The sequence below is a fragment of the Amblyomma mixtum genome, chromosome 10, assembly GCF_055824585.1.
Source record: "Amblyomma mixtum isolate Tamu chromosome 10, ASM5582458v1, whole genome shotgun sequence".
NCBI classification, from domain to species: Eukaryota; Metazoa; Arthropoda; class Arachnida; order Ixodida; family Ixodidae; genus Amblyomma; species Amblyomma mixtum.
Window position 1 is genome coordinate 159,920,043 of NC_143021.1, and position 15,518 is coordinate 159,935,560.

Consider the following 15,518-nt stretch of genomic DNA (forward strand, 5'->3'; position numbering starts at 1 on the left):
CTAGGTGGGAACGAAGAATTTGATTTGAAGAAAATAGCGCCAGAGCATGCAAACCACGAAAAGACAAGGACGAGGCACAAAGCGCTAACTCACAACTAATTTTATTGAAACCAGGCAGCGCCTTTATATGGCGAAGTTTCACTGAAAAAGAAGGAGGACGGCAGGAAAGGATAAAGATATCTTATATTCAAATGAATATGAGACTCCCGTAAAAAAGATGTCACCTTGAGAAAAACGGAACGTTTCTTTAAGCCACGGGTTTACACAAACTATGGTAAAAAATGCGCAGTTATTATGTACCGGCTGTATTTAATGAAATTCCCGATGATCTATGTATTGCAAGTAACAAACGTAGGATGATGACTGACATGAGAAATTGGTGTGCAAATGTATTTCCCTATGTATAGCTTGAGTTTTTTGTATGTGCAATTTTGTGTTCAAAATTTTTGTTTGTTATTTGTCTGTGTTTTTTTTTCTATGTTAGTATGAGTGTTTAGACAGGTAATGTATGCATATGGAGGTATTTCTCCACCTGCTGCCTGATCAGCCAACAACCAAATTTTCTTAGGCAGATCAGAATTTATGAATGTGTACGTATACAGACGAATAAAATTTTCATTTTGATTTTTTTTTAAGCGACCATCACAGCGAGCACACATGAGCAAGCGGTAACCAAAACAAAAACAAAACCAAAAAGTTAACAAAGATTATTTAAGGGCGGCATCTAAAAATTCGAACTCGGACGAAAAAAGTGAAACAGATGGGGTGCTGACACACCTATTGCCAAGTTTCCTTATGTGAAAAGCCTCCAGACATTCACGTGCCTTCTTATCTGCGCTTTTGCCAAGAATCTTAGTCTGAATAAATCGTGCCTCGCATCCGTCGCAACCCATAATATTGTGACGAAGACGAAGCTGGCAGTGGCGCGGGACGGAGCGCCCGTGCTAGGTCAGCGGCTTCCCTATCGCTTTATGAGATGCCTCTGGAGGCTTTTCAACGCACAGGCGTCCGCAGCATTCCTGTGGCGCTGGTGCCGAAGGATGGTGGTGCCATCAAAATGTCCAACCCAGGGACTGTTCGAGCTGCTCTCCAGGCAGCCACGTCCCTCTATGAGGAAATTTCTGAGGTGAGGCAGTTTGGACGCGGCGGGGTACTGTGCCGGTCCCAAGACCTATCCTGCGTAAAGGATCTTCTAAACTGCGCATCCTTTGGATCTATTCCGGTTAACAGCTTTATTGCTTCCCATCTCGCCTGCACAAAAGGTCTAGTCCGTGGCGTCGACTCCTGTATGTCTCCGGTGGAGACCCTCGACCTTCTCTCCGCGGCAGGCGTTGTTGCTGTGTACAGATGTAGCCGGGAGGTGAATAATGTGCGTGTGCCAACCGAATCAGTCATTGCCACTTTTGCTGGTACTTCCTGCCCGTCAGAAATTAAAGCATGGCCACTGATCTTCCGGGTCGATCTCCTTCCATCAAAGTCACTGCAATGTAACAACTGCTGGCGATATGGACATAGTGCTGGTGGTTGCAAGTCCACCTTGCGATGTTCCAATTGCGGCAATGACCATGCATCGACTGCATGCACCGAACAGGAGGTTAAGTGTTGCCTTTGCGGGGGTGATCACGCTGCAAATTCCCTGGATTGCCCTTCTCGGGCTCAGGAATCACAAATTGTTGAGTTAATTGACCGCAAACGCTGTTCGTGGCGTGAAACCATAACCGAAATTAAAGAAAGAGCGCACGGCTATGCGGGTGTGGCAGCCCGCTCAGGTGTCGCCCTCGATGCATCTGTCTCTCAGGCCATAGTGACTGCTGTAGAAGCCTCAATGACGAAAATGATTGAAAAGATTGTGTCAACTGTCAGAGAGAGCATTTCAAACGCTCTCGCTACGCAGATTACTCAGGCCATGCAATCTGCAATATCTTCACAGATGTCACGTTTGCCATCGTTGCTTTCTCAACCTTCGTTATCGGTCATATCGCCACGCCAGGAACCAGTTAGTCCTGATGCTCCTATTATTAGCTCCGGCGTTTCGAATGATGTCCCAGTCACTCATGATGCAGAGATGATTGATACAGATACGCGAGTCCTCAAACGCAGTGGCTCCCATATGTCTAACCTGTCTTCTCCTCAAAATCCGAAATCAAAGAAACAACAGCTGGGCTCTAAGCCAAAGGAAAATATTTTGCGGCAGGAAGTTGCTGCTGCTCAGATTTCGCCACCATAGGGGTGTTACGAATACTCCAGTGGAACTGTCGGTCACTCATTTCAGCTTCAACAGATTTACTTTACCTTTCATCACAACTTAATCCAGACATAATCATTTTGCAAGAAACTTGGCTTTCACCTGAATAACATTTTCATTTACAAAATTATTCCTCATTTCGCCAAGATCGCCAGTCAAGAGGAGGGGGGTTGCTCATTCTGGTTTCTTCAAAATTTTGACACAAGGCCAAAATTGTTTTCCAGTTCTCTTCTCTAGACTGTGAGATGATGGCTTTAGACTTTGTAATTCCTGAGTGCTATCCCTTCTCATTAGTTATTGCTTATTTTCCTAATGGTGTGCAGGATTCTAGGCCTCTAGATCTTCTACTAGTCAATTGCCAGAAGTTAGTTCTGTTGGCTGGTGACTTCAATTCGCACCATGTATCGTGGGGATATAAGACAGATCCCTGTGGCAAACGCCTTTGGGATTGGGTTACTGATAACAACCTTATGTGCATGAATTCAGGTTTAGCGACCTTTCTTCGAGCTCAAACCGTATCTGTATTAGATTTAACTTTCTCCAACCCTTGTGTTCCTGTTCTGAATTGGTCGACAGTTGATTGTGGTACATTTAGTGATCACATACCTATTATTTTTGAGGTTAACTACCGCTTAACTCCAGCGTCTTCACAGTTGAGATCATATATTAATTATAACCAGTTCCAGGTTTCTTTGCGCTCTACTCTTGCGTCAGCGTTAAGTTCTGAAGACGATCATAATTCAAAAGACATTTGCTTGGCTATTGAGGAATGCCGCAAAAAGTCCGAATTCCTGGTGCGTACATCAAAAGGGACCAATTCAACAAGGTGATGGAATGCAGACTGTACGCGGGACTACAGACGCAGAAAGGCTGCATGGAAGAAGCTCCTCCACAATCAGTGCCCGAAAAATTGGCATGATTATAAGTTTATTGCAGCCACTTTTAAACGCACGATTTCGCGAGCTAAAGAGGATTATGAATCTGAGCGTTTCGATTTCCTGACGAAATCAGGAAACCGACGTGCACTTTTCAGATTTTTACACTCGCGGAAAAAGGTACCGGCCCCAGGTAATTTTACCTCATGTGTCTTGACTCTGCAAGAAGCAACAGACACCATTGAATCCATTGCCAAAGGATTAGAGAAGCGTTTCTCGTCTGCACTACCTTTGCACTCCGTGTGTGTAGTGTAAGTGGATCAGATTAAGCTTGTACCTCAGGTTACCCTTTCAGAACTTTCGCCTATAGTGCTGAGGTTACCATCAGCTGCTCCTGGACCTGATAGGGTAACGTCAAAAATGATAAAGATCCTCTTTAAGGAGTATCCTAACTCTTTATTACAGCTAGTAATTGATTCCATCAATCATGCTTGGATTCCTCCTGAATGGAAACTCGCCAAAGTGATTCCTTTACCTAAAAATAATGGCGGCGGCTATTCTCTGGAAAATATTAGACTTATTTCATTGACAACCAATGTGGTTAAATTAATTGAAAGGGTCTTGCTCCTACGTATTTAGGAGTTTGTGGATAGTGAAAATATCCTCAGTCACTGTCAAATCGGTTTCCGTCGAAAATGTTCAATATGGAATGCCCATGTTGACCTCGAGAGTCGAATCCTCCTTGCGCGGCGTCAAAAATGCATGCTGCTTTGGTTGCATTAGATGCAGCCAAAGCTTACGACAGTGTGGAACACACCATATTATTGCAAAGACTGCAGACTCTGCAGTTTCCACACTACTTAATTGCTTGGATCTCGGCGTTCCTAGATAACAGGCAGTTTTATTGTACACTCCATGGTGTCAACTCTGGATGGTATAAACAAACTAGAGGTGTTCCTCAGGGGGCAGTCCTTTCGCCCATACTCTTGAACATTCTACTGAGCTCAATTCCCAGTCATCACGAAATTCGCACGTACGTCTATGCGGACGACATTGCATTTTTCTCGGCTGCTCCTGACATTCAATGTCTTTACGTGCGTCTGCAATCGTACCTGAACTTGCTTGAGAGTTGGTTGGGTGGTCTACGACTCACTTTAAATGTTAGCAAATGCGCTACCCTTGTTTTCCGTCTCCAAGATCCTGTTGCTCTGTCTCTAACTTACAAGCGACAAATTATTCCCCAAGTTCAGTCTTTAAAATATCTTGGTGTCATTTATGACGACAAGCTCACATGGCGCTCTCACATTGACCATGTTGCAGCGAAAGGCACTCGTGCTGTGGGCATGTTGCGTAGATTAAGCAATCCCCGGTCTGGAATGCGGAGAGATGCACTTTTAATGATTTATGTTATGTACGTCCGACCAATGTTAGAATTTGGATCAGTGCTGTTTTCTGGTTCAGCTGCTTACAAAATTCGCCCGCTTGTTCTTTTAGAGCGGGAAGCTCTATGGTTGTGCCTTGGCCTCCCTAAATTTGTAGCTAACGACGTGCTTTACCTTGAAGCTCGAATTCCACCTTTAGTATCTAGATTTAAGTTTCTCACTGTTCAGACGTACCTCACGATATATGACTCAAGTTTCCACCGTTCCTCGTCTGTGTTTTGTTGCCAGCCGACCTTCTTTTTTGGAATCAACTTCCTCTGCTAGAGATCTTGCTGAGTCCAGCTCCTGCGTGCGTTATGCTTGTACTGTTTCTTTTTGGTCTTTCTGCTTTCTCATAAAGATTCTCTTCCCGAGCATTCTGCTATTTCTATTTATTACTTAATTTAGCTATTTATTTTTCCCCAGAAAACAAAACCAAACAAACAAGCAAAAAATCTAAAAAACTCTCTATGCACCCCTCTTCTTGGCCGATCCCCCTCTGTGGGTATGCGCCATCCCATGAGGTGAACAACAACAACAACAACAACAACGACAGCGGCCATTAAGTCATCTCATAGCCATCGTTCACCACGCCTCATTCTTCTGCTGGCCGCCGCGTTACATTTGGTGTGAGGTGCGGGGTATCCCTTCATCGCCAGCCTGGTCACGGATCTTCGGCGTCCTGGGCCTGCCGTGGACGTCGGCCGTGAGTACCTGGTCAGCGCCGCACGGCCGTGCCCCAGCCCGCCCGACCTGAACCGACCTCGCCGCTCACCCCAGCCCCGTCCCCCGCCCGGACCACACGACACGACGACCCAAGACCCGACGGACCCAAGACCCCACCGACCCAAGACCCAAACATGAAGACACCGCCCCCCTGCCCCCGCCGTTCGGTGCGTCCAGAGACCTCGACCGTCAGCTCCTGGCACCCTACGGCGCGGATGCTTCGTGGACAGGGACTCATTCTCTCATCTTTCTCATCGTGGCGGCCAGCACTGCACCATCTTCTACATATTGTTCGATCCTTCACTCAAGACCATCGCCATTTCGCCGTCTATTCGTCACCGATCGGGACGATCGCTCGGAGGCCCCGGGTAGTGTGACGAAGACGAAGCTGGCAGTGGCGCGGGACGGAGCGCCCGTGTTAGGTCAGCGGCCATTAAATCATCTCATAGCCATCGTTCACCACGCTTCATTCTTCGGCTGGCCGCCGCGTTACAATATGAGCTACCAAATGTGCATATTTATCCTTTAAATCTGATAAATTTCGGGCATGTTCCCCCAAGCGCTCGTTGATGCAGCGCCAAGTCTGGCCAACATAGGTCTTCCCACACTTTAAGGGGATAGCATAGACCACTCCTGCGGAACACATGATGAATGGAGAGTCGTGCCTTATCTGGCAACCCCGCTTTCTTGAGCTGCAAATACGGGGGCACAGCTTTTTCAGCTTGTTGGGGGCGGAAAAAACGACACTCACCCCATGCCTGTTTGCCACTTTCTTCAGGTTGTGAGCAGTTTTGTGCAAGTAAGGCACCACCAACGGCTTCTGTGACCTGCAACGATCCTCTCCGGAGTTTCTTCGTGTTCCTTGCTTAAGTGTTTTTAGAAGGGTCTCGAAGACAGCAATCAACACTGAGTAGGGGAACCCAGCCGCCGAAAGCCGGCTCACCTGATTCGGGAAGCTAGCCTGCAACCGATGCGGGCACGACTTTTTCATAGAAGACTCCAAGCAATGCGACGCTATTGCTCTTTTCACCGTCTTTGAGTGCATAGAATCATAAGGCAAAAGATCTTTCTTCGCGCGCGGGTAATAGCCCCAGCAAACATGTCTCTCAAGAAAGGTTAGTTTTAGATCTAAAAATTGAAGACGTTAGTGTCAGAAAGTTCATGGGTGAACGTGAGCCCAAGTCCATGTTTGTTAAAAGCATTTAAACCTTCACCTACTGTAGAGGGGTAGGTGAAAGAAGTCTGTTTTTTTTAAAAGCACTAAAAAATCGTCCACGTACCTAAAAACCTTTAACCCCCCCCCCCCCCCCATTAAAAACTATGTCTAATGACTGGTCAACTTTCGCTAAGAAAATATCGCAAAGGATGGGGGCCACACAGGAACCTATGCACACACCTTTGCGCTGCAAAAAAGGCAGGTTGTCAAAACTTATAAAAGTAGAACTAAGATAAAACTGCAGTAATGCGATAAAGTTGTCAGCCGACAAACCTGAAGAATTTTGAAAAGACACGTTGTCATAGTATGTCAAATTGTCATACTAGGCGTCTGCTACCGACCCCCCTCCAGTAGTACAATCTCTTCTCGCAGTTAAACGATAGTCTAAATCAAATAACTGGTAAATATCCAAATGCGCGCATTCCTTTCTTTTGCGATTTTAATTACCAATCCATTGACTGGCTGAACCTAACATCGACAGGCAACACCGAAATGAACTTTGTCATCGGTTGTTTGCATTTCTGTCTCACCCAGTTAAAACCTGAACCCACACGCGTCACACATGAATCCTCCAACATCTTGCACCTTATTCTAACTAATCACCCAGAAAAATTATCATCGCTTACTTGCCTCGACGAAATTACTGACCACAAAGTTTTACATGCTACTTTCACCGTCATCCCGGAATCGCACCAAACATTGCATGAAACGATTCGCCTTTATGACAGAGCGAATTACGAAGAAATTAATAATCATTTTCTGGCGTTCTTTCCAAACTTTGATACAGGTTTCGATGATAGATCAAGTGAGAAAAACTGGCTTACTTTCAAAACTAAAATTACGAAACTCACAGCAAAGTTTATTCCCAAGATCACATTTCGTGCCAATCACAACAAACCAGCTTTTGAAAACACTTGAAAACAAAAAGAAGAGACTTTTCCGTGCAGCAAAATGCAACCCGAGCGCATGCGCATGGAACAAGTATTACCCAGCCGATTCAACATACCTGCAGTCTACCCGTGATGCAAACGCGCATTTTTCTAAACTGACCTCTCCAAGATCCTAACAAATAACCAGAGGAAATTCTGGAAAGTATTAAACCCTCAACAGGCGCCGGTCATCACACTTGCTAACCCACTTGGGGAGATGACCAGTGGCATTGAATGTGCAAAATTTTTAACGCCACTTTCTCATCCGTTTTCACACATGAAACTGATATGCCACTTTGTACCGTAACTGACAACCTGAGTTTGCATTTGCCTTCAATCATGTTTTCAGTGCACGGCATTATATGAATTATTGAAAATATCAAGATGTCATCTTCTGCGGGTGCTGATGATATCCCCGTCCACTTCAAGTTCCTAAAAAATACTGGCCATGCTTCCGCAGCGTATCTATCAAAACTGTTTGCACAATCACTTTCCACAGGTAGCATACCCAGTGATTGGAAGGTGGGAAAGGTTGTTCCGGTCTTCAAATCAGGTAACAAAGAATCACCCCTTTATTACTGTCCCATATTTTTAACAAGTGTGCCATGCAAAATCATGGAACATGTAGTTTATTCTCACATAATGAACTTTCTTGACTATAACTTTTTTCTTCCTGCTCAACACGGCTTCCATAAGAGCCTATCCTGAGATACACAATTGGCTGGTTTCATCCATGACCCGCATGTGAACCTTGACTGTAACCTTCAAACTGACGCAATATTCTTGGACTTCGCGAAAGCATTTGACAAAGTACCCCACAAACGCTTACTACAAAAACTTCCCTGCTTAAACCTTCATTCTAACATATCACAGTGGATAAGCGAATTTCTTGCTAACCGCACCCAGTTTGTTTACATTAATAATCAAGCCTCTAGTTCTCTTCCCGTAACATCAAGTGTCCCGCAACGATCAGTACTTGGCCGCTATTATTTTTAATATACATTAATGACCTTCCAAAGCATGTCTCTTGTAACCTCCGTATTTTTGCCGATGACTGTGTCATCTATCGCACAATCAATAGCGCCTCTGATCATTTCACCCTCCAGAATAATGAGTTAATCAGCGTACAGGACTGGTTTAACAAATGGCTCATGGAACTAAACCCGTATAAAGGCAAACTCGTGTCATTTAACCGAAAACGTAATCCTCTCCTCTTTTACAAAATCTCGCACGTCACGGTAGAATTAGCTCAGGCTAACAAATACCTCGGAGTAACATTATCCAATGATCTAACCTGGAACGCGCATCTCAGTAAAGTCATATCATCCGCTAACAGAAGCCTTGGATTCTTAAAACGCAATCTATGTCATGCGCCACAAAACCTAAAATTACTTGCCTACAATTCACTTGTTCTTTCTATATTACAATGCGCCTCTGCTATTTAGAGCCCTAGCCTAAATTATGCAATACATTCCCTACAATCAGTACAAAATCGAGCCTCAAGATTCATACAATCGAGCTGTTCATATAATGTCAGTATATCATCACTAAAAGCAGAGGCAGGCTTGAGATCCCTGGCTTGTAGGCGTTGTATTACTAGTATGTGCTAGTTTCACAAATTTTAGTTGAGCTCACTTCGTCGTCCGCCCTACACCAACCCGCCCGCACGCATTTCCCTCCGCATTGGTCATCCCCTTCAAGTAGCCCGGCCATGTACGCGTACAACTACATTTGCATCGTTATTCTTTCCACGCTCAGCCAAGGACTAGAACAGCCTGGACTGGACTGGAACAAGATGTCCGCAAGCGAATAATTTATGTGCCTTACGTAGTTTCTTTGTTTATTCAATCTGTTTTTTTCAATGTAACCCACCCCTTATGTAATACCCCCAATCCTCGGGGCCTTTATGGTAATAAAGTGAAGTGAACTGAAGACAGATTGCGGCGCTACCGAATTACAGCCCCGGGCATTCAAACAGCGGCCAGACACTGACCTGGGCCTCTTTGAGCTGCTGCGCCCACTGCTGGCGCTCGTATTCGTGAAGTTTGAGTTTCTGGAGCCACGCCTTCTCCGCCTTCTCCACTGAGTGCTGCAGATCCCGCAGACGGCTCTCCGTTTTCTCCAGTGCCCGCTTGTAATGCGCCGCCTGCGTGCATTGCACGGTGGAAAGAAGCTAAGCGTCAAACTTGTCTGTGAGCTTTAATCTCAGAGTGATTCAGTAAGTTCAGTCTAGACCAGTGCACTGCCGTCTGAAGCATTCTCTTTTCGACAGCGAAATCTGTGACGGACACGCTTCAGGGTCCTTCAGCGTCAGTGTTTTTTTTTTGTAATTTCACCATGTTGATTTAATCGGACGCTGTGGTATCATGCATTACGTCATATCAGCATGTAAAATCGACCTCTCAGGCTTAGTTCTCGTAGCGTAGCGAGGTCACGAGTGACAGCTGAGTGACGCCACGCGCAATGTGCCAGGCAAAAATAACCACGTTATTTATTTATTTATTTATTTATTTCACATACCCTCAATCGCCGAAGCATTGCAGAGGGGAGTGGGTTACAAAAAGCAAACAACAGAACATGAAAGCGGCTGGTATATAGTACGAAATACAAAATAAATAATACAGCGTGAAAGGCTAAAAAAGAGAGAAAACGAACACAATTGAACTAGAAAAGTAAGTCGAAAAGCAACACAAGACAAGAGTTGTGCCTGTGCATAAAAAAGGGGGACCGCGCGTGTTTAGGCAATTACCGTCCGATTTCTTTGACGAGTACCTGTTGCAAACTAATCGAACACATTATCGCTAACCACATACTTGAAATATTAAACTCTAAAGGATGCTTGTCTCCATTTCAACACGGCTTCAGGAAAGGTTTTTCAACTGTCACGCAGTTGGTTACTGCTATCCATAACTTTATTCCGTATTAGATAAATCTGGACAACTGGACATAATTTTTTTAGACTTCAGCAAAGCGTTTGATAAAGTTCCCCATAATAAACTTCTTGAAAAACTGAAATTAATAGGCGTGCCCTTGACCTTAGTAAACTGGATTTCTTCCTACCTACAAAATCGAACACAGTTTGTGGATATTGGTGGCATCTCTTCCACGTTACTTCCAGTGACATCTGGCGTGCCCCAAGGAAGTGTACTAGGTCCACTGTTATTTTTAGTCTATGTAAACGACATTGTGTGTTCCGTTGATAGAAATGTTGAAATTGGTTTATTTGCCGATGACTGCATGCTGTACACCCAAATAAGTTCTGTGGCTGACCAGATATTATTGAATGATGCTTTCCGCGAAACTGTGGCCTGGTGTGACAGATCAGGAATGGTCTTCAATTCTGAGAAGACAGTGGTTTTGCGCATGACAAGAAAGAAACAACCTATCCACTTTAGTTACTCTGCTTGCGGCACTACTATCTCGGAAGAAGAAAAATACAAATATTTAGGCGCTTTAATAAATTCACAGCTTAACTGGAGCGACCATATTGATTACATCTGTTCATCTGCGTTAAAAAAACCTGGATTTTTGAAACACAAGCTCAAAGGAGCACCCAGTCACGTTAAGCTACTAGCATATAACTCTCTTATTCGGCCCAAACTTGAGTATGCGGCTATAGTGTGGGATCCGTACACCAAAAAAGATATAGCAAAAATATAAAACGTACAAAGGTGGGCTGTGCGCTTCATTTACAATAAATTCAAGAGAACTGATTCCCCATCTGCTTTAATGGCCTCCAACAAAATTAAACCTCTTCATATGAGACGGAAAATTGCTCGATTAATGTTTCTTCATTCACTCATCCAGGGAAAGTTTGGAATTTCTTCTTCACCTTATGTTACACCTTCGACTACACGAAAAACCCGTCACCAACATTCCCATGCCCTAACACCATATTTTGCAAAAACAAACTCCTTTAAATACTCTTACTTTCCGCGCACAATAAACGATTGCAATGCACTGCCCGAACAGATTGTATCAAGTGATAATTTTGAAAATAATCTTAGAAATGAATTCTTGTGTGCAGATTGATGTGTAATGCATTTCCTTTGAAATGTGTATTTCCTCATTTGTGTCATGTGTAAACCTTTTGCCTATGTAATAACTTATGGCGTTTGTAATTATGCCTTATCTGCCCTTCCTGCTTGGACCACATGAGGTCTGCAGTATTATGTAAATAAAATAAACAAAAAAAATTGCTTGTTTTGTACATTTTTTCACAATGGCGAGCTCAAAAGGCTGTTAATGCAATGTCTGTAGTAGACGAGAAAGAAGATCACGCTTGGTTCACGTCTTCTGCAGTATATAAATTAGGTATTTATAAAATATTGGTGAGATTGATTATACATTATCGTGAGAAACGTCAATGGAGTGTTCTTTTCTGGGTGTCCTAAGAACGCAGCTAAGCATTTGCTGGTCGCTCACCGACCTCACCTGCATCTGCTGCCGGAGTTGTGCGATTGTTTCCTTATGGGAGTCACGCTCTTTCTCGACCACCTGCGGGCAATACACACCAACTTGTGTCAACACTTCTAGAGTTAAAAGCATACAGACCTGTATAGAATATTTCTAACAATTGCTTCTTTTGTTTATATTTTCACAATGCCGAGCACAAAACGCTGACAATGTAGTCTCTGTAGTAGACGAGAAAGAAGATCACGGGTGGTTCACGTCTTCTGCATTATATAAATTAGGTATTTATAAAATATTGGTGAGATTGATTATACATTATCGTGAGAAACGTCAATGGAGTGTTCTTTTCTTGGTGTCCTAAGAACGCAGCTAAGCATTTACTGGTCGCTCACCGACCTCACCTGCATCTGCTGCCGGAGTTGTGCGATTGTTTCCTTATGGGAGTCACGCTCTTTCTCGACCACCTGCGGGCAATACACACCAACTTGTGTCAACACTTCTAGAGTTAAAAGCATGCAGACCTGTATAGATTATTTCTCAAAATTGCTTGTTTTGTTTATATTTTCACAATGGCGAGCTGAAAAGGCTGTCAATGCAGTCACTGTAGTAGACGAGAAAGAAGATCACGGTTGGTTCACGTCTTCTGCATTATATAAATTAGGTATTTATAAAATATTGGTGAGATTGATTATACAATATCGTGAGAAACGTCAATGGAGTGTTCTTTTCTTGGTGTCCTAAGAACGCAGCTAAGCATTTACTGGTCGCTCATCAACCTCACCTGCATCTGCGGCCGGTGTTGTGCGATTGTTTTCTTATGGGAGTCACGCTCTTTCTCGACCACCTGCGGGCAATACACACCACCTTGTGTCAACACTTCGAGAGTTAAAAACATGCAGACCTGTATAGATTATTTCTAAAAATTGCTTGTTTTGTTTATATATTCACAATGCCGAGCACGAAACGCTGGCAATGTAGTCTCTGTAGTGGACGAGAAAGAAGATAACGGTTGGTTCACGTCTTCTGCAGTATATAAATTACGTATTTATAAAATATTGGTGAGATTGATTATACAATATCGTGAGAAACGTCAATGGAGTGTTCTTTTCTTGGTGTCCTAAGAAGGCAGCTAAGCATTTGCTGGTCGCTCACCGACCTCACCTGCATCTGCTGCTGGAGTTGTGAGATTGTTTTCTCTTGGGAGTCACGCTCTTTCTCGACCACCTGCGGGCAAGACACACCACCTTGTGTCAACACTTCGAGTTAAAAACATGCAGACCTGTATAGATTATTTCTAAAAATTGCTTCTTTTGTTTATATTCTCACAATGCCGAGCACAAAACGCTGACAATGTAGTCTCTGTAGTGGACGAGAAAGAAGATAACGGTTGGTTCACGTCTTCTGCAGTATATAAATTACGTATTTATAAAATATTGGTGAGATTGATTATACAATATCGTGAGAAACGTCAATGGAGTGTTCTTTTCTTGGTGTCCTAAGAAGGCAGCTAAGCATTTGCTGGTCGCTCACCGACCTCACCTGCATCTGCTGCCGGAGTTGTGCGATTGTTTCCTTATGGGAGTCACGCTCTTTCTCGACCACCTGCGGGCAATACACACCAACTTGTGTCAACACTTCTAGAGTTAAAAGCATGCAGACCTGTATAGATTATTTCTCAAAATTGCTTGTTTTGTTTATATTTTCACAATGGCGAGCTGAAAAGGCTGTCAATGCAGTCACTGTAGTAGACGAGAAAGAAGATCACGGTTGGTTCACGTCTTCTGCATTATATAAATTAGGTATTTATAAAATATGGGTGAGATTGATTATACAATATCGTGAGAAACGTCAATGGAGTGTTCTTTTCTGGGTGTCCTAAGAACGCAGCTAAGCATTTACTGGTCGCTCATCAACCTCACCTGCATCTGCGGCCGGTGTTGTGCGATTGTTTTCTTATGGGAGTCACGCTCTTTCTCGACCACCTGCGGGCAATACACACCACCTTGTGTCAACACTTCGAGAGTTAAAAACATGCAGACCTGTATAGATTATTTCTAAAAATTGCTTGTTTTGTTTATATTTTCACAATGCCGAGCACGAAACGCTGGCAATGTAGTCTCTGTAGTGGACGAGAAAGAAGATAACGGTTGGTTCACGTCTTCTGCACTATATAAATTACGTATTTATAAAATATTGGTGAGATTGATTATACAATATCGTGAGAAACGTCAATGGAGTGTTCTTTTCTGGGTGTCCTAAGAAGGCAGCTAAGCATTTGCTGGTCGCTCACCGACCTCACCTGCATCTGCTGCCGGAGTTGTGCGATTGTTTCCTTATGGGAGTCACGCTCTTTCTCGACCACCTGCGGGCAATACACACCAAATTGTGTCAACACTTCTAGAGTTAAAAGCATGCAGACCTGTATAGATTATTTCTCAAAATTGCTTGTTTTGTTTATATTTTCACAATGGCGAGCTGAAAAGGCTGTCAATGCAGTCACTGTAGTAGACGAGAAAGAAGATCACGGTTGGTTCACGTCTTCTGCATTATATAAATTAGGTATATATAAAATATGGGTGAGATTGATTATACAATATCGTGAGAAACGTCAATGGAGTGTTCTTTTCTGGGTGTCCTAAGAACGCAGCTAAGCATTTACTGGTCGCTCATCAACCTCACCTGCATCTGCTGCCGGTGTTGTGCGATTGTTTCCTTATGGGAGTCACGCTCTTTCTCGACCACCTGCGGGCAATACACACCAAATTGTGTCAACACTTCTGGAGTTAAAAGCATGCAGACCTGTATAGATTATTTCTCAAAATTGCTTGTTTTGTTTATATTTTCACAATGGCGAGCTGAAAAGGCTGTCAATGCAGTCACTGTAGTAGACGAGAAAGAAGATCACGGTTGGTTCACGTCTTCTGCATTATATAAATTAGGTATTTATAAAATATGGGTGAGATTGATTATACAATATCGTGAGAAACGTCAATGGAGTGTTCTTTTCTGGGTGTCCTAAGAACGCAGCTAAGCATTTACTGGTCGCTCATCAACCTCACCTGCATCTGCGGCCGGTGTTGTGCGATTGTTTTCTTATGGGAGTCACGCTCTTTCTCGACCATTTGCGGGCAATACACACCACCTTGTGTCAACACTTCGAGAGTTAAAAACATGCAGACCTGTATAGATTATTTCTAAAAATTGCTTGTTTTGTTTATATTTTCACAATGCCGAGCACGAAACGCTGGCAATGTCGTCTCTGTAGTGGACGAGAAAGAAGATAACGGTTGGTTCACGTCTTCTGCAGTATATAAATTACGTATTTATAAAATATTGGTGAGATTGATTATACAATATCGTGAGAAACGTCAATGGAGTGTTCTTTTCTTGGTGTCCAAAGAAGGCAGCTAAGCATTTGCTGGTCGCTCACCGACCTCACCTGCATCTGCTGCCGGAGTTGTGCGATTGTTTCCTTATGGGAGTCACGCTCTTTCTCGACCACCTGCGGGCAATACACACCAACTTGTGTCAACACTTCTAGAGTTAAAAGCATGCAGACCTGTATAGATTATTTCTCAAAATTGCTTGTTTTGTTTATATTTTCACAATGGCGAGCTGAAAAGGCTGTCAATGCAGTCACTGTAGTAGACGAGAAAGAAGATCACGGTTGGTTCACGTCTTCTGCATTATATA

General features: G+C 43.6%; 1 protein-coding gene across 17 annotated transcripts in view; it reads right to left on the bottom strand.

Annotated features, from left to right (window-relative positions):
• The window catches only part of LOC149327517 (uncharacterized), a 212,192-nt gene that overhangs the window by 13,802 nt on the left and 182,872 nt on the right, over positions 1–15,518 (bottom strand). For 15 of the 17 annotated variants that reach the window (XM_089563169.1, XM_089563165.1, XM_089563171.1 and 12 more), the window contains 2 exons: positions 14,125–14,187; positions 9,406–9,558 (listed from right to left, as the gene is read on the bottom strand). In XM_089563169.1, coding sequence (XP_089419295.1) covers positions 9,406–9,558; positions 14,125–14,187 — 216 coding nt within the window. Of the gene's footprint in view, positions 1–9,405; positions 9,559–13,364; positions 13,428–14,124; positions 14,188–15,518 lie in introns of all 17 variants that reach the window. The other 2 variants (XM_089563167.1, XM_089563155.1) reach the window with 1 other exon arrangement.